Source organism: Carcharodon carcharias, chromosome 13, assembly GCF_017639515.1.
Source record: "Carcharodon carcharias isolate sCarCar2 chromosome 13, sCarCar2.pri, whole genome shotgun sequence".
NCBI lineage: Eukaryota > Metazoa > Chordata > Chondrichthyes > Lamniformes > Lamnidae > Carcharodon > Carcharodon carcharias.
In genome coordinates, this window is record NC_054479.1 from 61,537,603 (window position 1) to 61,564,272 (window position 26,670).

General features: G+C 43.7%; 2 protein-coding genes across 7 annotated transcripts in view; both read left to right on the forward strand.

The window, feature by feature from the left end:
* ddx51 (DEAD (Asp-Glu-Ala-Asp) box polypeptide 51) overlaps positions 1-5,912 on the forward strand; it is a 38,033-nt gene extending 32,121 nt beyond the window's left edge. For 2 of the 3 annotated variants that reach the window (XM_041203510.1, XM_041203512.1), the window contains exons 14-16: positions 1,213-1,276; positions 1,945-2,079; positions 4,835-5,912. In XM_041203510.1, coding sequence (XP_041059444.1) covers positions 1,213-1,276; positions 1,945-2,079; positions 4,835-4,861 — 226 coding nt within the window. In that variant the 3' untranslated portion in view covers positions 4,862-5,912. The remainder of the gene's footprint in view (positions 1-1,212; positions 1,277-1,944; positions 2,080-4,834) is intronic. The other variant, XM_041203511.1, reaches the window with a different exon arrangement.
* A 2,641-nt stretch (positions 5,913-8,553) lies between these two features.
* Positions 8,554-26,670, forward strand: part of LOC121286479 (protein PML-like) — a 46,806-nt gene continuing 28,689 nt past the window's right edge. For 2 of the 4 annotated variants that reach the window (XM_041203613.1, XM_041203616.1), the window contains exons 1-3: positions 8,554-9,002; positions 16,243-16,753; positions 26,030-26,613. In XM_041203613.1, coding sequence (XP_041059547.1) covers position 9,002; positions 16,243-16,753; positions 26,030-26,613 — 1,096 coding nt within the window. In that variant the 5' untranslated portion in view covers positions 8,554-9,001. The remainder of the gene's footprint in view (positions 9,003-16,242; positions 16,754-26,029; positions 26,614-26,670) is intronic. The other 2 variants (XM_041203614.1, XM_041203615.1) reach the window with 2 other exon arrangements.

The window sequence follows — 26,670 nt, forward strand, 5'->3', positions numbered from 1 at the left end:
GAGGTAGAGGTGGTTTAAAGGTGAGACTTAATAGAGGAGTTTAGTGAGGGAATTCCAGTGATTAGGACTGGGGCATTTGAAGGTATGGCCACTCAGATTGGGACCAAAGAAGGAACAATACACAAAAGGCTCGAATTGGAGAAATAGAGTTTAGAGTAGCAGGGCTGTAAGGCCGGAGGACAGTGCTGAGATTGGGAGGAGCATTGGAAGACTGATGTATATCACACCCCCAGTTCGAAATATTTGTAGCTCCCAATTCCAGGGTTTGCAGGTCATAAAAATCGATGTGACAGTTTTAAGAAGTGTCATGTGTTTCCCTTGACCTGATTTCTGGTTCCTGCTCTAATATAGAAGTGATATAAAGCATCCTATGGATGGCAAGCCCATCACTCTATCATTGATACACTTGGTACTGCTTGCAACTCTCTGTTGACAATTAGTTCAAACTAGCTTCTCGTAGGAGTACAGTTCCTGTAATTGTCAATCCCCTACAACTGGATGCCCTGGTTTCACTGCATGTTTGTTGTCTGCGCAGCATGATATTATTGAATCACTGCTCGTAGTGCTGCTGATTTCATAGAAATTAGTCGTAATCTAAATTTAAACTTGAAACTTTTGGAAGCTGCAATTGCTAAGGAGGAGGAAAACAAATCAGCAGAGGTGACAATCCTGGTCATAGTTCAGTGCCGTCTGCTGAACATGCATGCATATGGACTTTGGGTGCCACCAGAATTGGGCTCAGATATGAAACTCCCTCAACCAAACAACTTGATGGCTGTTAGTATCGCGCATCAAGGGGAAAGAATAGCCACATGGGTGAGGCATTGGAGGGTTGCACTGAAGCCTGCCTACTTTTAAAGTGAAATGATTAATTGGTGATTAATTAAATGTGGAACTGAGTTTATGTAGGTGCTGAGCTAAAGCAGCTTTAAATTTGAGCAGTGTGTTACCTTTTCTGTCCCCAGTTGAGGCACTGGTTGTTTTGATGGTTCCCTGCAGATGGCCTTTTTATTTGAAGCTCCTTATCTGTGGATAAATTAATCGCAGGATAAAGGAATTATTTAGAACGCTGGGCAATTTAACTCAATTTGGGCTTTGGACATCCTCATCCTGTTTATTTCTGGTCAGATGTTGCTAGGTTTGCTGTCTATCTCCTGTGTTTGTTTTGTCCAGTGCTCCTTGTAATATCCTGCACTGATTTGTGTTTTTCAGAGTGGGTAGAACTGCTCGAGCTGGGAAAGCTGGGCTAGCATTCACACTCCTCCTAAAAGTACAGGTGAGTTACTGGGTACTATGTTCACTGCCTCAGCTTCCTACTTTTTTAAGCTTTTGTCTGATGAAGTTTTAATCCTTTCACCAGCGCCTTACAGTTGTAGCCAGTTATGACCATTAGATTATCTGTTGTCAGTGAGCAGGGAGGTTATATTGAACTTGTATGAGTTGCTAGTTCAGCCTCAGTTAGAGTATCACGTCCAGTTCTGGGCACCACACTTTAGGAGGGATGTGAAGACATTGAAGAGTGCAGAAAAGATTCACAAGAATGTTCCAGGGATGAGGAACTTCCATTATGAAGATAGATTGGAGAAGTTAGGACTATTTTCCTTGAAGAAAAGAAGAGGAGCATTCAAAATCATGAAGGATCTGGACAGTTTTTTCCTTTATTCATTGATGGGATGTGGGCATCAGTGCCTACACCACATGGACTGCAGCATTTCAAGAATGTGGCTCATCACCACCTTCTCAAGGGCAAAGAGGGATGGACATTAAATGATGGGCCTTGCCAATGATGCTCATATCCCATGAATGAATAGAAAAAAAATGTCTTTGTTCACTTTTTTAAAGAGGGAGGGCAGGTCTGTGCCAATCTGACCTTGCTATTCCTGCAGGTTGATATTGTGTCTTACTGGCTTGCAGGGTTTAAGAATTTAGACGTTGTAATTGCAGGAACAACATTTTCTTCAGATGCTGAGAGATGCTGGCAGCAAAGAGCTGAAGAAGCAATTGGTAAGACAGGAATATTTGATTCCATTGATCCAGCGCTATGAAGGGGCTTTGCAAGAGCTTCAGCAGGTTCTTAAGGTAAGTCAGGCCTACACAGGATTTTATTATAAAGTCTTTCAAGCTCATTTAATGGTTAAAATGAAACTTGGACTTTACTGACTGCAGTTTTACTGCCACATTTGGGGTCAGTGCACTTGTTTTTGGTTAACCTTCAACACTTATCCTCAGGACAGATGGAGATGATGAAAGTGGTGAGGATGGCACATGGAAATAGAGTAGATCCAAGGGGCTTTGGGGAGAGGAAAAGAAGATAAAATAAGTTTAAATAAAGGAGCAGCCCCAAGCCACGGTGGAAACATTGACTGAGAGCTTGGTCGAAAGTATAGGTTTTGAAAGCTTTTTACAACTGTACAGAGAAGTAGTGAAGGTGTTGAGAGAGGCGTTCCAAAGAGCAGGCCAAGGCACTGCTACCTGTAACTAAGTTGGGGAAATGTGTGTAGTAGGGGACGTGAAAGGCTGTGTCAATGTATTGAAGAATTTGAAGGGATGTAAATGTTCTATTGCAGTCTGGAGCTGCCAATATAGGTTACTGAGGATGGGGTGGGTAGGGCAAGACAATGTGGTGTGGGTCCACATGTGGGTGGCTGTATTTTGAATACCTGTTATGTAAGAATATCAAAGGATTTGGAGACGGGTAAATGGAGTTGAGATGCAAACCGGCCATGATGTCATTGAATGGCTCAAGGGGCTGAATAGTCTCCTTCTGTTCCTATCTTACCAAATTAAAATTTATTGAAGATAAGAGGCTGGAAACGAGGGGAAGAGATTGAGTTGGGGTGCCAGAAACATGGGCGAACATAAACATATGAACATAAGAAATAGAAACAGGAGTAGGTCATTTGGCCATTTAAGCCTGCTCCACTTTCAATAAAATCATGGCCGATCTGATTATGGCTTCAACTCCACTTTTCTGCCTACTGCTCGCTGCTCTACCCTCCCCCCGCCATAACCATTGATTTGCTTGTCAATCAAAAATCTATGATTCAATGATCTAGCCTCCACTGATTAGCAACCTTCTGAGAGAAGAAATTCCTCCTCAGCTGTCTTAAATAGGAGACCCTTTGTTACCTCTGCCACTGATGGTGGGTGAAGGTAATGTTTCCATCCATTTGTTAGTCGTCTTGTCTGTAAATAATATATCTCAAAAACGAATGGACAGATTTCAACGGAAAACTTGGTACACAGGGTATGGCCCAAAGATGGAGCTGATTAGTTTTTGGCAAAGATGCAGTTCTGGATCCTGGAATTTTTGAAAGGACCGTTAACATTGGGAGATGGGGTAAATTGACTTTTTTATAAGAATGTTGTGGGCTTTGTGTAGAATGTTGAATTGTCTCAGTGGCTGTAGTGGAATTTGTCACAGCTGTCAAAATGTGAGCTGTTTTTTCAGAGCAGGTTACTGTATGTGGATTGGCCTGCAGGCTCGTCAGTGAGATGGAAGCTCTTAAAAAGATTTCAGAATTAAGGTGCAGAGGGGGATAATGTTGGGCAGATGAAAGTAGGTGGTAAGTGGCTGCATTTTTAGGGTTTTGGTGTAAAAAAGTTTGCGAGTTTTTTATGCCAGCTAAAATGAGACAGCACATGGGTGGTACAAAAGGCCACCAGGCTTGAATATATCAACAGATTCTGCTGGGGAAGGTGGTAGCACCTTTATGTTTTCTAATGACTTGTTTTATCTTTTTTGTGCCTTCAATAAATAAGAAAGACTGATTCGGAGAGCAGGCTGCCTTTTTATTTCTAGCTGTGACTGACTGACCTATTCGTGGTAATGCCCCTCTGTGCCAGTGGGGCGCGGATTCCCCCTTTGTACCACAGCTTCTCAGAACCTTAAAGTTCACACCAAGGTCTGATTCATATTCCATTGTGAATGTAGCTGAAATAAAAATTCAACACCATATTTTTTTTACAGTAAGTCAAAGTCACGAGCTGAAAAACAGTGCATCTAAAAACAGTAATCAGAAACATAAAATTGGCCCTGATAAGTGCAAGATTGGATGGGAACAAGAGGGTGGGGGCAAGGGGAGGGAGGGTTTGTGGTCAGGAATCAAACTTCCTTTGCACCTATAATTGGCCTCCTTCCCTCTGGATGGCCACTAATTGACCACCCAACACTTGGTTGGTTGCGCAGAGACTGCCGGGGCGGGAGCGAGCAAACCCTTCAGTTTCCGTTTCACTCCCCTCACCCGGCCAGGTGGCCTACTGCTAGTTCGTATGTTCTTCAAGAGGCGAGTTTCTCCCTCAAAAGGTAATGTGGATTAAATAGATGCAGAGCCAATATTGACTCTCAGAAGGCAATTGGATTAGTAGTTGGAAAGGAAACATTTGCAGGATCATAGTGGGGGAAAGCAGGGAAGTGGCAGAAACTAGACAATTCTGTGAAAGAGTCACAATCGCTCAACTTTGTGTTAACAGCTCCCATGGAATTTGTCCACTTTTTTATCCCCTGGGTGATGTCCTACCTGCGTGCCCCCCCCCCCCCCCACTTCACCCTGGGCTTTTGCTTCTTCACCATTGCCTCTCAGAAATAAGAAACACCTTATTCTGTAATTAAACCAAATACTTACTGGTGGAAATGCGCTATTTCAGACTTGCCACACCAGGAGCTTGTTAAACTCAGCGTGTTGGCAGTGTGGTCATGCAACAGCTCTCCAGACTGGATCGAGAGGTTGAAGGGAGACTCGGGACTCCTGGTCCCTTTTAACTAAAGCCTGCTTGTGATTCAGTCTCTGTTGGTGACAATGTCAGTATTTAAGTTTCATTTTTTTTCATGCAGGATGAAAAGAAGAGGAAATGTCTCTGAAGAAAGAAACAGGAAGGTTGGAAATCATCGGGTTAAAGAAAATCCGCTGCCCACCTGGATTTGAGGGGATCTTGATTAAAAAAAACTGATATTGCCTTTCACAAAAATATATGTTTATATATAAATATCTATTATAGTTTGTAATGGTTTCAGCACTCACACTTGTACTGCAATAAGTTCTCAGTGTTATTGTAGCTTGTAATGTTGATCGGATGCAGGCTTGGTCTCTGAATGGATTTTGTAGCTGGCCTGTAAAACTGTTCAGACCATCACCTTGGTGGTCGTTGACCAACATTGCACCAGCAATTTGTTAGCATCTGAGAGCCATACCTTCAATGGTCTTAATGCGATTCCTCTCCCTGGTCCCCTCTATTGAATTTTTCATCCCATCCTGTTACAAGGATATTGACTTACTGTTTTTACGGCCGCTCTTCTCTTCAGCTCAGCTCTTGGGAAAACTCACTGAGGGACCGGGGTGCTGAGACTGAAATTCCATATGAAGGCTTGTTCTCTTGGAAGGGATTAGTATGGTATAGCACCATGTTTGTTGCTGGGTTTAGATATACTGTGGACTGTTGACACTGTTTTCATTGAAGCCTACTGGAGTGTGTTCGACTGGAACATGTCTAAAAGAGCCAGGCGAAATCGTGGAAAAACGATAGGAGGGGGAACTGGACGGAAGCAGGAAAAATTATACTCAAAGCATAAAATTGCGTTGTTAAACCTGACTGATCAAACTACTGCCATCAATCAAGAGGAAAGCAAAGTGAATACTTAACACTGTAGAAGCTGCTTGACTTCAGTAACAAGGAAACCAGGTGCCTTACACAACTCCATCTAGACGAGTGTATGAACAGTGACAGTTTGTAGACAGTTCCACTGTGGGAATCATCATCATCCCTGCTCTTGGTTAACATGCAGTTTAAAAAAACACGTACAGGGGTAGCAAGCAGGAGTGGGAATCTGAACCAGATTTCTAATCAATGAAATGAACATGGACCCATGTACTTGATTTTATAACTTTTTAAAATAAAATATTTTCAAACTGTGACTGACTTTGAAGTTAGAGGGTTAATGTGTTTTGTTGAAGTATTAGGAGGATATTATTTTAGTATTGTTTCTGTTACTTCAGTCCTCCCTGGCTGGCACTAAATTGTGGATCAACCAGAATTTCCTACAGTTAAGCACTGGATGTAAGTCATTTGTTTTTGTTACCCCACAAATCATACCTGCATTTGTATAGTGCTTTTCATGTAGTAAGATGTCCCTAACCATACCCTGCCATCAACACCATCCCCATTTCTGATTGCTTACTTAGGTGGAGGGTGATTTGCATGCAACCAGGGCTAAACCTCAAACATTGTCTCGTATCTACTGCCAAGTTTCTCACTTCACCTCTATCCCTACCTGAATTCCCCCCTTCCCCTGCTGCCAGGACTCTTGAGAACTGTAGAATTCTCAGGTTGGCAGGCTGTGACTAGTGGGTATTGCAAGGTTCAGGTTCATTGGGCCCCAGCTATTCATAATCTCTATCAATGATTTGGATGTGGGGACCAAACATATTTTTTCCAAGCTTGTTGATGACACAAAACTTGGGAATGAGAGTTGTGAGGAAGATGCAAAGAGGTTTCAAGGGGATTTAGACAGCTAAGTGAGTGGGCAAGAACATGGAAGGTGGAATATAATGTGGTTATCCACTTTGGTAGGAAAAACAGAAATGCAGAGTATTTCTTGGATTGGGAAGTCTTGATGTCCAAAGGGACCTGGGAGTTCTTGTTCAGAAGTTACTGAAAGTTAACTGGCAGGCGTAGCAAGCAGTTAGGAAGGCAAAAGGTATGTTAGTTTTTACTGCAAGGGGTTTTGCGTATGGGGGTAAGGAAGACTTGCAGTTTTTTTTAGAGCCTTGGTGAAACTGAACCTTGAGCATTGTGCGCCATTTTGGTGCCCTTACCTTAGGAAGGATATACTGGCTGTAGAGGGAGTGCAGCTGAGGTTCACCAGACTGATTCCTGGGATGGTGGGTTTGTCCTATGAGGAGAGATTGAGGAGACTGGGCCTGTATTTTGTAGAGTTTAGAAGAATGAGCAACGACCTCACTGAAATGTACAAAATTCTTACAGGGCTTGACAGGGTAGATGCAAAAAGGACATTTCCTCTGGTTGAGGGGGTCTAGAGGCAGGGAATACAGTCTCAGAATAAGAGGTAGGTTGTTTAGGATCGAGATGAGGAATTTCTTCAGTCAGAGGGAGGTGAATCTTTGGAATTCTCTACACCAGAGGGCTGTGAAGGTTCAATCATTGAGAATGTTCAAAGCCAAGGTTGCTAGTATTCTTGATATCAATGCTATCAAGTAATATGGGGATAGTGTGGGAAGTTGGCATTGAGGTAGAAGATCAATCATGATCTAGTTGAATGGTGGAGCAGGCTCAGTGTGCCAAATAGCCTACTCCTGCTCCTAAGTAACATAGAAGGTGGCCATTTGGCCTGTTGTATCTGTGCTGGCTCCCTGCAAGAGCAATTAAACCAGTCCCATTCCCCCACCTTTTCCCTGTAGCTCTGCAAAATTTTTTTCTCTTTGGAAAGCCATGATTGAATCTGCCCTCCACCCCCCTCCCCCCTTGGGTAGTGCATTCCAGATCTTAACAACTGGCTGTGTCAAAAGGTCTTTTCTTGTGTTATGTTTGGTTCTTTTGCCATTCAACCTCAAATCAGTGTCCTCTGGTTCTCGCCCCTTCCACCAATGGGAACAGTTTCTCCCTATCTACTCTGTCCAAACTCATGATTTTGAACCCCTCTATTAAATCTCTCAAGCTCCAAGGAGGACAGCCTCAGCTTTACTAATCTATCGACATAACTGAAAACTCTCAAAACTTGGACCATTCTTGTAAATTATCTGTTCCTTTACCATTTCTAGACTTGATTGCAGCAGTATCTTCCTTACCAGCCTTACAGTCTCCACAAAGTGTCAAATGATCCAAACCACGGGACACCCTCCTTGCCATCACCCCTAACCTACTGAGCAACCTATATTCAATGAATCGGATTTACCATCCTAATTACACCTTCCTTCATGGCCTCAACCCCTCCTACCACTGTAACCTATTCCAACCTGCATACCCTTCCATGTTCTCTGATGCAGTTGAATAATGTGACAGGGGCCTCTAATATATAAATGAACTGTATTATAAATAACCCCATGTAGTGGCCAGTCGGGGTCATGATCTCTCCTCAATTATTTTGAGGTCAGCCAATGAGGTTTTAGAGGACCTGGCAAATTGGCATTCCCCAGTTCCCAGCTTGGTCCCTTTCCTGCCAAGTTGAATCTCAAGTTCAACTCCTCATTCTCCCAGTTGAACAAACCCAGCTCCATCACAGGTAACTTCAACAGTGCCATCCTAATTGAGGTGTTTAAGATGATGAAGGGAATTGGGAAGGGTAGACAGAGATTCCTTTGGTTGGTGAAGTCTAGAACAAGGGGGTAGAATCTTAGAGAGCTGGGCTGTTGGGAGTGATATCAGGGAGCATTTGGTTACATAAAGGGAAATCCGGAACCCGCTCCCCCATAAGTATACTGAGGCTAGATAATTTGTAAATTTCAAAACTGAGATTGATAAATTTTTGTTAGGTTTGAGTACTAAGGATTATAGAACCAAGAAGGACACGTGGAATTAAGACAGAGATTAGGCCTGATTTAACCGACAGGTAGAACAGATTTGAGGGGCTGAATGGCCTCCTCTTGCTCCAGTCTTTGAGGGAACACTTGAAGGTTGCCCAGGAGTTCAGGGTCTACCAGTCTGGGATAAATCTGGCTGGCATAAAATTGGTGCAACCTGCCAACGAAATATCCGTGTAGTGGAGAGTGTGGGCTGGACCGGAACATGGGTGTATTTACTTTCAGTTTCACTTTCTCAGAGACTCTAACGAATGGAGAGGAACTCGCCTGACCAGAGTCCAGCAGAACTGAGCCCGGTGGTCAGATTCCCGCTTCAATCGCCACTATTCAATCGCAGGTTTTAATTCAGAGAAACCAGGAGCCGCCTGAATCTCCCTTCAACCTCTCGATCCAGTCTGACCACACTGTCAATACGCTGAGTTTAACAAGCTCCTGGTGTGACAAGTCTGAAATAGCGCGTTTCCACCAGTAAGTATTGGGTTTAATTGCAGAATAAGGTGTTTTTTATTTCTGAGAAGCAATGGTGAAGAGGCAAAAGCGCGGGGTGAGGGGAGGGGGTAGGACATCACCCAGGGGATAAAATAAGTGGACAAGCTCCAGGGGAGATGTTAACACAAAGTATGAAGATTGTGACTCTTCGATAGAATTATCCAGTTACTGCCACTTTCCTGCTCTCCCGCCATGACTCTGCAAATGTTTCCTTTCCAATTACTAATCCAATTGCCTTTTGAGAGTCAATATTGACTCTGCTTCTAATAGCCTCGCCATAGTGCAGTCCAGGTAACGCACGGAGGAAAAAATTTTTCCTTATCTCACCTTTGGTTCTTTTGTCAGTTAACCTGTCTCCCCTGGTTACTGGCAGACCTGCTAGTGAAAACTGTTTCTACCTATTTACTCTTACAGCCCCGGCAATTTGCTCAATACCACTTCCCTGGTGATTGTAATTTTCCCGAGTTTCCCTTCCATTTCCTGATTTGCAGCTATTTCCGGGATGTTACTTGTGTCCTCTATAGTGAAGGCCGATGCAAAATACCTGTTTAGTTCATCCTCCAACTCCCTACTTCCCATTACCAAGTCCCCAGACGCACTTTCTGTAGGATCAATGCTCACTTTGTTAACTTTTCTTATTTAAATATCTATAGAAACTTTTACTAGCTAGGTCACCCCTCTCTAATGTGCTAATACCATCATTAATTAACAGAACCACCCTCCATCTTTTCCTGGCTTCCTGTCCTTCCTAAATGTCACCTGCCCTTCAATATTCTATGTCATCTATGTTACCATGTAGCCATGTCTCTGTAATGGTTATCAGAACAAACTTACTTATTTGTATTTGTGCTATAAAGTCATCTGTTTTGTTTCGATTGCTATGTGCATTTAGATATAGAGCCTTTAGTTTTGTCCTTTTCTTATTTGCTGATTTACTCTTAGATTTTTATTCTTTATCAATACCCATATTAATACCTTTCTCTCTTGCCTTGCCTCTACTCTTTGGTTTACCACATCAAATCCCTATGTTTCTTTGTTCCTGCCGCCTTTTAAAGATTGTACTATTTAATTTGTAAAAGCAGAAAATGCTGGGAATACCCAACAGGTTAGACGGAATCTGTGGAGAGAGAAACAGTTAACCTTTCAGGTCAATGACCTTTCATCAAAACTGGAGGAAGTTGGAGATTTTTTACAATTTATAAACAAGTACAGAGAAAGAAGAAAAGGGAAGGCCTATGATAGGTTGGAAGGCAGGAATGATGAACTGACAGAAGAGATAATGGGCAGAATTTTACTGGCCATGTGGCAGTGGGAATGGAGGGGTGCTGGTAAAATGGCATGGGCCCACGTTAGGCTGGCTCCTGAGATGAACCTGTGGCAGACACATTGACAGCAGACAGGTCTTTAATATTGTTATAGAGCCAATTGTCGGCTACTTTCCTACCTTTTTCTGATGCTATGAATGGTGCACAGGATGCATGCAGGCTCAGAGTCTTGTCTATTCAAATGTGGAGAGATCTGAGCAGCAGCTGGGTTGTGGAGGGAACTGGCAGCCGTATGTGTAGCTGTCTGCTGGCTGAATGTTGAAGAAGCAATGCCATCAAGTTTGGAGGGGCCAAAGTGAAACATTTCTCAATATGGATGTTAGTGCCTGATGTTGCACCATGTATGGATCTACCACTTAGCCTCACACTTCAATGGCACCTTTTAGTTCCTGCTGGGCTTCTGGTTGGTAACTCTACACACCACCCACCTCTCCAGACTTGAGTAGGTCATTAAACCTCTTCCTGCACTGGATCCACATTCTTGCAACTACTCCTCAGCTGCTCACGACATCTGCACCTCCAGCCATTATGAACACTTGGCTGAGTTCAAAGAGTGACTGATCTGTTATTGCAAGAGGATTTACATATAATAGTAAAGATGTTTTACTGCAGTTATGTAAAGCCTTGGTGATTCAACTAGAGTATTGTGTACAGTTTTGGCCTCCTTACATTAGGAAAGATATACTTCCCAAAGAGGAAGTGCAACTAAGGTTCACTGAATTAATTCCTGAAATGGAGGGATTGTCCTGTGAAGGACGATTAAATATACCAGGCCTTTATTCTCTGGAGTTTTGATGAATGAGAAGCCTTCTCATTCAAACATACAAAATTCTTACAGGGCTCAACAGGATCGATGTCAATAGGATGTTTCCCCTGGCTGGGGGAGTCTAGAACCAGGGGACACAGTCTCAGAATAAGGGGCAGGTCATTTAGGATTGAGCTAAGGAAGAATTTCTTCACTCAGAGGGTGGTGAGTCTCTGGAATTTTCTGCTCCATGGGGCTGTGGAAGCTCAGTCATTGAGTATGTTCAAGACAGGGATCGATAGGTTTCTACATATTAAAATCATCAAGGGAAAATGGTATTTAAGTAGAAGATCAGCCATGCTTTCATTGAATGGTAGAGCGGGCTCAAAGGGCTGAATGGCCTACTCCTGCTCCTAATTCTCAACAGGCAATATTTAACACAGCTGCAGAGGGGAATGCAACCTTTGATTGACATCTCTGTTAAACATCTCTGTTAGCTTGTAATAACATATTCTTAATTTGATATGGTGTTTTAATGCCTGTGTGTTTATTTGCACAAGTCTAAAAGGTGAGAAGTTGGACAAGTGCAAACATTTAGGCCGAATCATTCGCAACAATCTTCAGCCAGAAGTGCCGAATGGATGATCCATCTCAGCCTCCTCTGGAGGTCCCCAGCAGATGCCAGCTTCAGCCAATTTGTTTGACTCCACATGATACCAACAAACGGCTGAAGGCACTGGATACTGCAAAGGCTATGGGCCCTGACAATATTCCAGCAATAGTACTGAAGACTTATGCTCCAGAATTTGCCCTGCCCCTAGCCAAGCAGCTCCAGCACAGCTACAACACTGGCATCTACCTGGTAATGTGGAACATTTCCCAATTATGTCCTGTACACAAAAAGCAGGACAAATCCAACCTGGTCAATTATTGACCCATCAGTCTATTCTCGATCATCAGTAAAGCAATGGAAGGGGTCATCAACAGTGCTATCAAGCAGCACTTGCTTAGCATTAACCTCCTCACTGATGCCTAGTTTGGGTTCCGCCAGGACCACTCAGCTCCTGACTTCATTACAGCCTTGACTCAAACATGAACAAAGGAGATGACCTCCTGAGGTGAGGTCAAAGATACTGCCCTTGACATCAAGGCAGCATTTGACCGAGTGTGGCATCAAGGAGCCCTAGCTAAACTGGAGTCAATGGGAATCAGGGGGATACCACTCCGCTGGTTGGAGCCATACCTAGCACAAAGGAAAATGGTTGTGATTGTTGGAGATTAATCATCTCAGCTCCAGGACATCACTGCAGGAGTTCCTCAGGGTAATGTCCTCAGCCCAACCATCTTCAGCTGCTTCATCAATGACCTTTCTTCCATCATAAGGTCAGAAGTGGGGATGTTCACTGATGATTGCACAATATTCAGCATCATTTGAGACACCTCGGATACTGAAGCAATCCATGTCCAAATGCTGTTGCCTAGCAACTGGGGTCCAGTGAGGCAGGTCCCTCCCATGGACACATACAGAAAGAACTAGAAAATCAGTTTTGAATTCATTTTTTCGAAGATAGCTGCCAGGCAGAAGCAGCCTAGAAGGGACAGATAGCCAGTTCCAGGCTAAAGTTGATTGAATGTAGCTGCCAGAGAGAGACTGGAGCAAAAGGGACAGTTTTCCAGTCCCAGGCTAATGAAGAAAGTCTCCAATAATCCAGGGGTGTGGAACAGGAGAAAGTCCCAAGCAGACCTTCGAGTCAAAGGAAGGACAGGAACCTGGAAAAGGCCCCGTTAAGTGAAGTTAAGAGTGAGGGACAAAGAGAAAGGCTCCAAGCTTCAGATTTAAAGAGGAAAAAGCTGCAGAAAGCAGCGAGAACAGCTTGCAAGAGACAGAAGGTCCAAAAAGAGGCTGAAGGTCTGTAACTCTGCTCTGGGCATGTGAACCAGTGGTATACTGTTGACAGCTGAGTCGATAAGAGAGAACGCATGGAAGAGAGCTTGAATGCATGTGGTGACCCAGGGAAGAGGAACATCGGAAAGAGAGTTTGAAACCCTGGAGGTGAACCCTTGCAGAAGGCATCTGAGAGACAGCGTTGATTTGGGAGAAGATTCAAAAGCGAGTTCTTCAAGAGAGGAGATTGGGAACCTTCGTGTGAAAGATGGAGTTCAGTGAGACTGGTTGGCTCACAGTGTGGCAAGCGTCTAGGGGGAGCTGAGGAGGAGATCCACAGAATCTGGTTGAGGTGGCGTTTGTCAATTGGTTTCAGAGCGTGGTGTGTCTGACCACAGGTTGCTTTACTTACTGTGTACTTACTGTGGACATTGGAGTATAAGATAGCTTTTGTAATGTGTGTTATCCTTACAAATCAATATATATATCTCTAAAGGTATAGTTGTGTGTGAAGGAGTATTGTGATGTAGTTCATCTTTTCTTGTTTAATAAATGTTTTATGCTTTAGTTAAAAGTTCATTAGCTGACTCCAGTGACTCTGTTCAATAGCCCCTCTCCAAGTATCTAAACAAATAAACCCTGGCTTGTCCAGGGGTAACCTCAGTGGGGGGGTTGGGGGTTGGGGGGTTGCTCGTAACACCTGTCACAGGCCTAGTGCACCACATTACATTTTTCTGTTCTGCAAATTTCTGTGAGTAAATTTCTTTGAGTAAGTTTTGTTTCTTATGTGGTTGCCCATCTTGCAATCTGTCTGTAACTATCCTCCTCACTATTTACCACATTTTTAAGTTTGGTATCAGCTGCAAATTTTGAACTGATGACAAAGTCCAAGACATTAACATATATCAAAAAATGAGCAATAGCCCTAATACTGACCACTGAGGAAAACCCTCCCATTCTGAATACACAAAACCTGAGTTACAAAATCAGCCTCAGCTCTAGGTATATACTGTAGCACTGAAATCATCCCTACAATGACAGGTAAAATGAAGATGTAAACACTTAAAATTAAAACAAGCTCTCTATGGATAGGTGGTTAATCTCCCTCCAGTTTATTCCAGATGCTTCTGTCTGAAGTCACAGAAATTGATAACACTCCTGTGCCTTCACTGGTCCAATGTCTTATTAACCAAGACCAGGATTTTCCCTTCATCGGGCAGGCTCAGCAGGAGCGAGTGGGAGCGGCCGCTATCGGCCAGTACAGGCCAGCCATCGTGAATTGTGCGCTCAGCGCTGCCTGTGGAGGGGGGGAGGCGAGCACGGAACTTCACGCATGTGCACATGCGCGTGCAGAAAAAGCTCCCTGAGGCATAGAGCTGTCTCAGGGAGCTGAAAGCTTTTTGAACATAAAAATTAAAGAATTTAAAGATGTTAATAACATGTCCCCTCATGTGACTCTGTCATGTGAACAGGGACGTGTTACAAATTAGCTTGAAATCTTTTTATTTTGATTAAAATCACTCATCGAAAGAGGTTTCACATAAAATCCAAAGGCCACTTGGCCTTTTCGCCCACTCGCCAACCATAAGGCTGGACAGGCATCGAAAAATTTCATTTAATTGTGACCTTAATGACCTTAATAACCTGTTAATTGTTGGCCGGTGTGCTGCCAACTCCCGCGCGTGCCCGCTGACTGAAATATCACGTGAGTACATGAGGACATTGGGACGTTCGCCCAACGTCACCATGTGCCATTTTACGCTCGTTTGGGTCAGGCGTGCGCCTGCTCGACGAGCACAATATTCTGCCCCATGTGTATCTTTTACAGGTGTTAATCTGTAGAGGTTTATTCGCTGCACCAAACACTAATCCTTTAATACACCAAAGCTTCATTGGCGAGTGATGTAGTTTGTTCCCATGGAGTCAAACCAAACTGGTGTGGTTCATCTGAGGCACAGTCAGTGCAGGAGGGAAAAGATTTTGCCTCTGGAGCAGATGTGTCCCCATCTTTTCCAACTGGGTTAAAGCCCTATGCATGTTCCAGGCAACAAGTGTTTAGTGCTGCTCCCAAAAGTCATTTTATCTTGATCATTAGCTCCCAGTGGAGTCTGAGCCAGATGTAGGTTAATTGTGTTCTTTTATAGTGTTTAATTGGTTAGTTTATTCAGTGATTGAACACTCCTCTATGGATACTCACAGTGAGTGCTCTGACCCCAGTCATTCTCTTCATCCAGCAGTTTGGTTTCCCGATCACCAATTCCATTGTCTCCTCCGGCTACTGTCTCAGGCTGAACCATTTTAATAACCTTGGTGACCTATTGGACATGAGCTGTACTTCCTATCCTGTCTTCTTCTCAGTTAGCAAGACTCCCAGCTCCACAAGATGGCCTGTCCCCACCCTGCCTCCGCTCATCTGCTGCTGAAGCCCTCATCTGTGCTTTTGTTGTCTCCAGGCTCGACTATTCCAGTACTCTCCAGTCCGGCCTCCTATCTTCTCTAACCTTCAGCTGAGGTAAAATTCTGCTGCCTATTTCTTAAATCTCACCAAGTCCCATTCGCCCATCACCTCTGTGCCTGCTGCTGATCTTGATTGGTTCCTGGTCCCGTGTTGCCTTGATTTTAAAGTTCTCACCGTGTTTTCGAATCCCTGTGTGCTCTCCTTCCTCCCTCTGAAGTCTCCACCAGGCCCACTACCCTCTGAGATCTTGTGCCCCTCGTCCATCCAACTCTGGTCTCTTGCATTTCCCTGATTTCCTTTGCCCCCACCGTCAGTGACCGTACCTTCAGCTGCCAGGCCCAAAGCTTCAGAATTTTCTCCTCTTTGCCCCCCTCACCTCCCCACTCACTCTACCTGTAAGAAGCTCCTTTGCCCAAGCTTTTGTTTCCCTGTCATAATAGAGCCTTCTTTGGCTCGCTGTCAGTTTTGCCTGATTACCCTATGAAGGGCCTGGGACTTTCTGCTATGTCACAAAGGTACAAGTATATTCAAGTCACAATATAAATGCACCTTGTTGTTACTAGTGGAAGAGATGCTGCTGATGACGAGCCCAGACAGCATTTGTTAAAAGTGAAGGAACAAGGTACTTGTTCAGATAGTGAGTTTATGTGCCGATGTGCAGTAATACAGGGATTCTGCTGTGACTGAGAACGCCAGCAAAGGACTGTCCTAGTGGTTTAATGCTTCATAATGATCTCTCTGTCCTTTGGTGTCCTTTAATCAACAAACCATGTTGTTCATTTCAATGTTTTTTTGCTTTGTTAAAGTGGCGGAAAAGGCATCTGAGGAGAGTCTAGAGTCTGAAAAACTGGAGTGTGGAGTTTGTTGTAAACAGTTCGACAGACCCAAGCTACTCCCATGTCTGCACAGCATTTGCCAGGAGTGCCTGCAGAATGAGTGGGCAGGTCAAAGTGCTTCCACCTGTCCTGTCTGCAGTGCTCCCACAGACGGAGATGTCACCAACTTACAGGACAACACATTTGTAACAAACCTGCTGAGCAAGCTGCAGTTAAGGAGGAGGATTGGAATGGGATTGGATATCCAGTGTAGCCTGTGCCAGGCCTGTGGGGATGACAGGCCTGCCACTTCCCTGTGCTTCGAGTGTGACCAGTTCTTGTGCCTGAGATGTTGCCTTTCCCACCAGCTGTTGACGGAGAGGTACGGGCACTTGGTGAAGACCCTGGATGATCTGAGGATGCTTGGCTGTGAAGACTTTGTTACTTTGGCAAGAAACGGCAAACAGACGATTTGTCCAGTCCACAAGGAGCAGCACATTAGGTAATACTGTACAGATGGTGATCCCATAGATTATATCCCTCTACCACTTTGGCCTTCAGGTCTCCTCACATCATGCATGATCCCTGAATTGAGAGTGTGGGTGTAATTATGGGGGTACCAGGTCAAACTACCATTGTAGCTTCCATTAATATGTAATATATATTACATCTATTAAAGGCATATTCTGTGGCTATGCAGATGAGGCCTAAAGTATCAAAGTGATGACCTCAATAACTGTCCACTAGAAGAGGTAAGAAATAAAGGAAGTACATAGTTAATCAGTCAAAAATATGGAGGGAGTACAATTAGGGGTTATGGATGTACTGGGAAGAAATAAGTTTCTCGAGAGTCAATGAGTAATGAGCCAGATTTAGTTAACAGCCCAACAGTGTGTGAACATTTATGTAACAGTGATCATAATATGATCAAGTTATATTTGAAAGGGAGAAACAAAAAACAGTTACTGAGATTCTAGACAAAAACAGAAAATGCTGGAAAAACTCAGAAGGTCTGACAGCATCTGTGGAGAGAAAAACAGAGTTAATGTTTCAAGTCCATATGACTCTTCTTCAGAGCTACGGAGAAATAGATATGTGATGAAATTTATACTGTTAAAGGCGGTGGAGCAGGTGAGGCTGGATAGAAGGCCAGGGATAGGTGGGGGCTGAGGAGAGATTGACAAAGATGTCATGGACAAAAAGACAAAGGGAGTGTTAATGGTAGTGGTAAGAGCTAAAGGAGATGCTGATAGTGGAATAAAGGTAAGAAAGCAAAATGTGTTAATAGCAGAACAAGGGTAAGCGCTCTGTGAAAAAACATGAAGAAGTAACAGATGGCCCTTGTGGGGGTGGGGTGGGGGGAGGGGGTGGTGGGTGGGGGAAACAAAGGATTAAAAATGGGATAAGAAGAGGGGATAAAATGGGGGATAAAACAATGAATAAGTGAATGAAAATAAAAAAATGAATAAAAATAAGTGGATAAAAAATAAAAATGGATTTTGAAACAAGGGATAAAAAGGGGTGAGGATAGAAGAGAGAGTTCATAGTCTGAAGTTGTTGAACTCAATGTTAAGTCCAGAAGGCTGTAAAGTGCCCAATTGGAAGATGAGGTGCTGTTCCTCCAGTTTGCGTTGAGCTTCATTGGAACATTGCAGCAGGCCAAGGACAGACATGTGGACATGAGAGCAGGATGGTGTGTTGAAATGGCAAGCAACAGGGAGTTCTGGGTCATGCTTGCGGACAGACCGAAGGTGTTCTGCAAAGCGGTTACTCAGTCCAATGTAGAGGAGACTTCATTGGGAGCAGCGAATGCAGTAGACCAAATTGAAGGAGGTGCAAGTGAAGCACTGCTTCACCTGAGATGAGTTTTTGGACTCTTGGACGGTGAGGAGAGGGGAAGTAAAGAGACAGGTGTTGCACCTTCTATGATTGCATGGGTAGGTGCTGTGGGAGGGGGATGAGGTGTTGGGGGTGATGGAGGAGTGGACCAGGGTGTCCCGGAGGGAACGATCCCTGCGGAATGCCGCCAGGGGGTGAAGGGAAGTTGTGTTTGGTGGTGGCATCATGCTGGAGTCGGAAATAGCGGAGGATGATCCTTTGAATGCAGAGGCTGGTGGGGTGAAAAGTGAGGGCAAGGGGGACCCTATCATGGTTCTGGGAGGGAGAGGAAGGTGTGAGGGCGGATGCACGGGAGATGGGCTGGACACGGTTGAGGGCCCTGTCAACCACCGTGGGTGGAAAACCTCGGTTAAGGAAGACATGTCAGAAGCACTGTTTTGGAAAGTGGCATCATTGGAATTGATGTGATGGAGACGAAGGAATGATGCCACTTTCCAAAACAGTGCTTCTGACATGTCTTCCTTCTTCCTTAACCGAGGTTTTCCGTCCACGGTGGTTGACAGGGCCCTCAACAGTGACCAATCCAGCTCCCGCGCATCTGCCCTCACACCTTCCTCTCTCTCCCAGAACCATGATAGGGTCCCCCTTGTCCTCACTTATCATCCTATCAGCCTCCGCATTCAAAGGATCATCCTCCGCCATTTCCGCCAACTTCAGCATGATGTCACCACCAAACACTTCCCATCACCCCCACCAGCTCCACGTCAGCGTTCCATAGGGACTGTTCCCTCCATCACCTCCAATGCCTCATCCCCTACCTTTGGCACCTTCCCATGCAATCGCAGAAAGTGCAACACCTGCCCATTTACCTCCTCACCATGCAAGGGCCCAAACACTCCTTTCAGGTGAAGCAGCACTTCACTTGCACCTCCTTCAGTTTGGTCTACTGCATTTGCTGCTCCCAATGCGGTTCCCTCTACATTGGGGAGACCAAACGCAGACTGGGTGACCGCTTTGTGGAACACCTTTGGTCTGTCTGCAAGCATGACCCAGACCTCCCTGTCACTTGCCATTTCAACACACCACCCTACTCTCATGCTCACATGTCCGTCCTTGGCCTGCTGCAATGTTCCAGTGAAGTTCATCTCAAACTGGAGGAACAACACCTCATCTTCTGACTGGGCACTTTACAGCCTTCCGGACTTAACATTGAGTTCAACAACTTCAGACCATGAACTCTCTCCTCCTTCCTCACCCCCTTTTTTATCCCTTTTCTCAAAATTCATTTTTACTTTTCATCCACTTATTTTTATTTTTATCCATTTTTATTTTCATTCATTTATTGTTTAATTCCCCCTTGTTATCCTATTTCTAATCCCTTTTTCCCCCCACCCACCGCCCCCTCCCCCCTCCCCACCCCCACAAGGGCCATCTGTTGCGTGTTCCATGTTGTTCTTTTCAGAGTGCTTACCCTTGTTCTGCTATTAACACATTCTGCTTTCTTACCTTTATGCCACTTTCAGCACCTCCTTTAGCCCTTATCACTACCATTGACACTCCCTTGGTCCTTTTGTTCATGACATCTTTGTCAATCTCTCCTTTGCCTCCACCTATCGCTGACCTTCTCTCCAGCCTCACCTGCTCCACCCCTTAAACAGCATAAGTTTCACCACATGTCTACTTCTCTAACTCTGAAGAAAGGTCATATGGATTTGAAACATCAACTCTGTTTCTCTCTCCACGGATGTTGTCAGACCTGCAGAGTTTTAGCAGCATTTTCTGCTTTCGTTTCAGATTTCCAGCATCTGCAGTATTTTGCTTTTAACTAAGATTCTAGATTTCAGTGGGATGAGACAGAGACTGTCCACAGTAAACTGGGCAAACCTGTTAATGGGTAAAATGATAGAAGATCAGAGAGAGGTGTTCAGAAAACATGTGGTGAAGAACCAGTTTATACCCTCAGGGACAAGGAGTTCTGCTTGGAAAACTAAAATGGTAAAAGACAGTAGAAAACTAAAAGAAAAAGCATTCAAAAATACAAAAAACCCAAACGCTGGCAAATGGGAATGATATTAAGAACAGCAAAGGGTAACAAAACAGCAAGAGGCACAAAAAGGAAATATGAAAAGAAATTTGCAATGGCTATCCAAAGCAGCACAAAAAATGTTTAAAATTACAAATATGTTAGATAATGGAGTGTGTTCAGGAGCAATGCCGGTGAATTGAAAGCTGACAATGGTGATGTTGTCAGTGAAAATATGGAAACGGTGGACATGCTGAATAATTACTTTGTGTTGGTATTTACATTAAAGGAAGAGATCAACATGCCAGACATTGTGAAGAAACTCACATTGAATCAGGGACAGAGATAACTAAAATTAATGTAAACAAAATAACAGTAATGAAGAAAGTAATTGAACTAAAGAGTGACAAATACAAAAAGTAATGGACCGGGGATTGTCTATGGATATTATTTATACAGACTTCCAGAAAGCATTTGATAAAGTTCCCCATATACATATATAGATTATTAAAATGTGATGAATGGGTACAGAAATAATCAAAAGGCTAATGCCTTTATATCAGAAGGTCTAGAATACAGAGAGTAGAAGTCAAGCTTCGGCTATACAAAGCCCTGGTTAGTTCACACCTGGAGTCACTGTGAGTGGTTCTGGGCATCAAACAGGAAAGATATATTGGAGGGAGCACAGTGAAGATTTATCTGGAATCCCAGGGTTAAATTTCAAGGAGAGTTTACATAAACGAGTGTTGTATTCCCTGGAATTTAGAAGTTGAATAGGTGATTTGATTGAAGTTATCAAGATATTAAGGGAAACAGAAGAAGTAGATTGATCTCATTTGGTTGGTGCCATAGTCTAAAAATTAGAACCAAACCTTTCAGGAGTGAAATTAGGAAACACTTTTTCACAAAGCATGGTAGAAGTTTGGAACTCTCTTCTGAAAATGGTAATTGGTGCTGGATCAATGGTTAATTTGATTGATAGATTTTTGTTAATGAAAGTTACTAAGGGATACATGGCAAAGGGCACATATATGGAGTTAGGTCACAGATCAACCATGATCTCGTGAATGGCGGAACAGGCTCGAGGGGCTAATTGACTTACTCCTGTTCCTTTGTTTTGATATTGAATACTCATGTAGGGATCACAGTGCCCGCACCTTGGCTTCCAGCTCAATGATTCTGAGCTAAAGCTCCTCAAGTCTGCAGTAAGTATTTGTGGCTGGAAGAGCTTCGGCTCAGAGTTATTGAGCTGGGGGCTGAGCTACAGACACTGCAACACATCAGGGAGGGGGAAAGTTACCTGGTCACCTTGTACCAGGAGGCAGTCACACATCTTAGGATAGACTCTTTTTGTTTGGCCAATGGTCAGGGGCAGGAGGTGTGACTCAAACAAGGCAGGTAAGGGGATTGAGAAGGTAGTTGTGGAGGGGCCTCAGCCCTTGCAATTGTCTGTCAGTTTCGAGGTTCTTGCAACCTATATAGTTGAGAGCAGGAGCTGCATGATGGACGAGTGAACTGACCAGAGCGCCATGGTACAGGAAGCCATTCAAGCAGGGAGAATTAATAGGAATGTTATGGTATTAGGAGGCAGTATAGTCAGAGGGATAGATACAGTTCTCTGTAGCCAAGAGCATGAGTCCAGATGGCAGTGTTGCCTGGCCAGTGCCAGTGTTCGGGACATCTCTGGTTTTGAAAGCAACTTGCAGTGGGAGGGGGGAGGATTCACTTATCATGGTCCACATAGGTACCAACAACTTAGTACTAGGAAAGATGTTCTGCTTAGGCAATATGAGCAGCTAGGGGCTAAATTAAAAAGCAGAATCTCAAAGGTAAATCTCTGGGTTATTATCTGACCCAAGAGCAAATTGGCGTAGGGTAAATAAGATTAGAAAGATGAATGCATTGCTCAAAGACTGGTGTGGGAGAAATGGGTTTCAGTTCATGGGGCACTAGCACCAGTACTGGGGAAAGTGGAGCTGTACCATTGGGACAGTCTACACCTGAATCAGGCTGGGGTCAGCGTTTTGGTATCCATAGACTCATAGATGTTTACTCTTAGGCCCATCGTGTCGGCACAGGTCAACAAAGATCTAACTACACTGATCCCATTTTCCAGCGCTTGGCCCAGAACCCTGGAGGCTACGGCAACACAAGTGAACATCTTAAATACTTCTTAAATTACAGTTTCTGACTCAACCACCCTTTCAGGCAGTGAGTTCCCGACTCCCACCATCCTCTGGAAAAAATTTCTCCATAACTCCCCTCTTAGCCTTCTACCTCTTACCTTAAATTTATGCTCCCGGTTATTGACCCCTCTACTAATGGTAAACGTGTCTTTCTATCCACCCTATCTAAGCCCTTCATAATCTTAGACACCTCTTTCAGGTCCCCTCTCAACCTTCGCTGCTCCAGTGAAAATAACCCCAGCCTATCCAATCTTTCCTCATAGCTCAGACCCTCCAGCCCAGACAGCATCCTGGTAAATCTGCTCTGCACCCTCTCCAGTGCAGAGTTGTATAACTAGGGTGTCAGAGAGGGCATTAAACTTAATAGTGGGGGGAAAGTATCGTGCTAGAGGAGATGTCGTAAATCAGAGGGAAGCAGTGAAGTAATAGAACAGGAGTAGCGATTTGGGTAATGATGACCAGAATGTGGCAGGAAGGGACAGAGAGTACAAAGGCTGGGACCAAAATATTGAAGGGTATTTGACGTTTCTAATAGATAGGAAGCTAGCAAAAGGTGGTGGGGTAGCTTTGTTAATTAATTGTGTATTGGTACAGCAGTGAGACGTGACCTTAGCTCGAAAGAGCAAAATGCGGAATCAGTTTGGGTAGAGATAAGAAATAGTAAAGGTAAGAGGTCACTTGTGGGAGTAGTTCATAGGCCCTCTAACAGTAGTCACATGGTAGGACAGAGTATACAGGAAGAAATAAATGGAATGTGTAAGAAAGGTCCACAATAATCATGGGTGACTTTAATATGCATGAATCAGATTGGCAAAGATAGCCTGAAAAATGAGCTCATGGAGTGTATTCAGGACAGTTTTTTAGAGCAGTACGTTCTAGAGCCAACCAGGGAGCTGGCTATTCTGGACCTGGTATTGAGCAGTAAAGCAGGATTAATTAATAACCTCATAGTAAAGAAGCCTCTGGGCAACAGCGATCATAACATGACAGAATTTCATGTTCAGTTTGAAGGGGAGAAGTGTGAGTCTAAGACTAGTGTTTTTAATGTGGGTAAGGGTAATTATAAGGGTATGAAAGCAGAGCTAGCTAAAATTAACTGGAAACCAAGTTAAAAGGTAGGACAGTAGAGGTGCAGTGGCAGACTTCTAAGGAGATATTTATAACCCTCAACAAAGATTTGTCCTAGTGAGAAATAAAGACTCTTTGAGAAGGATGCATCATCCGTGACTGAATAAGGAAGTTAAGGATTGTATCAAATTGAAGGAAACACTGTATAAATCTGCAAAGATTAGTGTTAGTTGAGAAGAATGGTCAGATTTTAAGAACCAGCAAAGTATGACTAAAAAAATAAAAAGACAAAAAGTAGAGTATGAGAGAAAGCTAGCTAGTAGGATAAAAACAGATAGTAAGTGTTTCTACAAGTATTTAAATAGGAAAAGAGTAACTAAAGCTAGTGTTGGTCCTCTAGAGACTGAGCTTGGGGAACTGATAACAAGGAAATGGCAGAAGCATTGAACAGGAATTTGTGTCTAAGTTCACTATCGAAGACTTAGAAAACTTCCCAAAGATACTTGAAAATCAGGAGGTGAACCAGCGGGGAGGTGGGGGGACTTAAAACAATAACCATCACTAGAGGAAAGGTGTTGGGAAAACTATTAGATCTAAAGGCTGACAAACCACCAGGACCAGATGGCCTGCATCCTAGCATCTTAAAAGAAGCAGCTGTGGAATAAGAGAAATAATGGCTATCATCTTCCAAAATTTCTTAGATTCTGGAAGGGTCTCAGTGGATTGGAAAATATTATCTTCCAATCCCACAACCTCTACAATCTAGAAGGGCAAGGGCAGCAGATGCATGGGAACATCACCACCTGCAAGTTTCCTTCCAAGCCATTCACCATCCTGACTTGGAAATATGTCGCCGTTCCTTCACTGTCTCTGGGTCAAAATCCTGGAATTCCCTTCCAAACAGTACTGTGGAAGTAGCTACAGCACATGAGTCATGAAGGCAGCTCACCGTCACCTTCTCAAGGGCAATTAGGGATGGGCAATAAAAAGTGCTGACCTAGCCAGTGATGCCCCACATCCCATGAAGAATTAAAAAAAGCTAATGTAAGGCTTTTATTCAAGAAACAAAAAGCAGGAACCTACAGGGCAGTTAGCCTAACATCTCTCACAGGGAAATTGCTAGAATCCATTTTTAAGGAGGTTATAGCAGGGTACTTAGAAAATCATAATTAGTTTAGGCAATGTCAGCATGACTTTGTGAAAGGGAAATCATGTTTAACTAATTCACTAAAGTTTCTTGAGGAAGTAACAAGCAAGGTGGATAAAGGGGAACTTGTAGATGTGGTGTAGTTAGATCTTCAGCAGGCATTTGATAAAGATGAAGAATGAAAGGTGATCTTATTGAAGCATATAAGATCCTGAGGGGACTTGATAGGGTAGATACCAGGATGTTTCCACTTGTGGGAGAGACTAGGGGACACAGTTTATGACTAAGAGATCTCCATTTTAAGATGGAGATGAGATTTTTTTTTCTCTCTGAGAGTTGTTAGCCTGTGGAATTCACTTCCCAAGGAGCATTGGGGGCTGGGTCATTGAATTTATTCAAGGCTGAGTTAGATAGCTTTTTTATAGACAAAGGAGTCAAGGGTTATGGGGGGACAGATAGGAAAATGGAGTTGAGACCACAACCAAATCCAGCTACAATCTTATTGAACGGCCGAGCAGGTACAGGGGCTGAATGGCCTTCTCCTGCTCCTAAGTCCTAGTCCTAATGTCTGGACTGCAATAAATGACTAATGACATTAATGACCATGTGCAACACATGACAGCAGCTAACCTTACCACTAAACGAGGTAATGTATCAGAAGGACAAGGGCAGCAGATAGATGGGAACACCTCCACCTGGAAGTTCCCTTCCAAGTCACTCACCATCCTGACTTGGAAGTATATTGCTGTTCTGGAACTCTCTTCCTAACAGCACTGTGGGTGTACCTACACCACATGGACTGCAGCGGTTCAAGAATGCAGCTCACCACCATCTTCTCAAAGGCAGTTAGGCTTGGGCAATAAATACTGGCCTAGCCATTGACACCCATATCCGTAAATGAATAAAACATTAACATACATACAGAACATGATGACATATCTCATTTAATCCTGTAGGAGATATGACACATTGGAACTCTTTGGGGTTTTCAACCTATAGTCTTGCTGAGGCTAGCTTATGTGGTCAAGACAATACACTGGCAGCCTCCTGATGATGGACCCTTTGCCAGTGAGTTGTGATCAGTTACAGTCTCATGTAAGGCGTTTTTTAAAATGTTATTTGTTTGATTTAATAAAGAGCATTAATCAGACATTTCTGTGTTTGTTAGACCTTGTACTTGGATGAGAAGTAAAGGATATGTGACGTTGTTCTATAATAAATACCCCCACAGAAGGGTGGGGGGTGGGCGGAGGAAGGAGGGGTGGTGGTGACCGGTGTACCTGGAAAGTGAGATTTTTAGGCTCTTTTTGGCCGGGCACAGACACAAGAGGGACGAATGGCTCTTTCTGTGCCATGACTTTTTGTGATTCTATAAATAGCTCAGTATGCAGCTTGGTGTCAAATTTTGCTTCACAAAACACCTTGGGATGTTTTAATATATTAAAGGTGCTACATAAATGCAAGTTGTTGTTGTTGAATCTCCATTTCATCACGTTGTGTTTGATTTATTTTCAGGTTTTTCTGTAAGACATGTTCCATGAGCATTTGCTGCAATTGCCTGCTGCTTTATCACATCCCCCCAGAGCACTGTTACCACAACATTAAGCAGGAGGTCGCTCTGAAGAAGGAAGAGTTGAAACAAATGATGGACACAATCCAAGAAAATCACCATAAATTCACTGTAAGGATCACACAACTGAAATTCCTGCAGGAAGGCCTGGATGTTGCGCAAAATAACGTGGAAGCGTTAATACGACAGAAGGCTTCTGCTGTGATACAAGAGATCAGTAAGCAAGGGGAGGCATTGCTGAGGGAGCTGGAAACCAAGTGTAATGTGGAGGAGAGCAGATTGGCTGAGAGCCTGAAACAAACCAAACAAATGATTGACAGAATGGGAGCTGGGAAAGAACTAGCAGGAAAAATGCTGAAGTTTGGCACCAATGAGGAGATGATGGAAATGTACAAAACAATCAGATCAGCACTAACAGCCTTAGTGGCAGAGACACCTGTGGATGTGAGTAAGGAAGCTACTTTGATAAAGCTTATTGAATGTACATTGGAAACACCGAATCTACTCAGAGCTCTCATCACCAAGAAAGGTAATTGACACTTAATAAGCGTAGAGGAAACAATACTCTGAGTCTAACCCAGGCTAC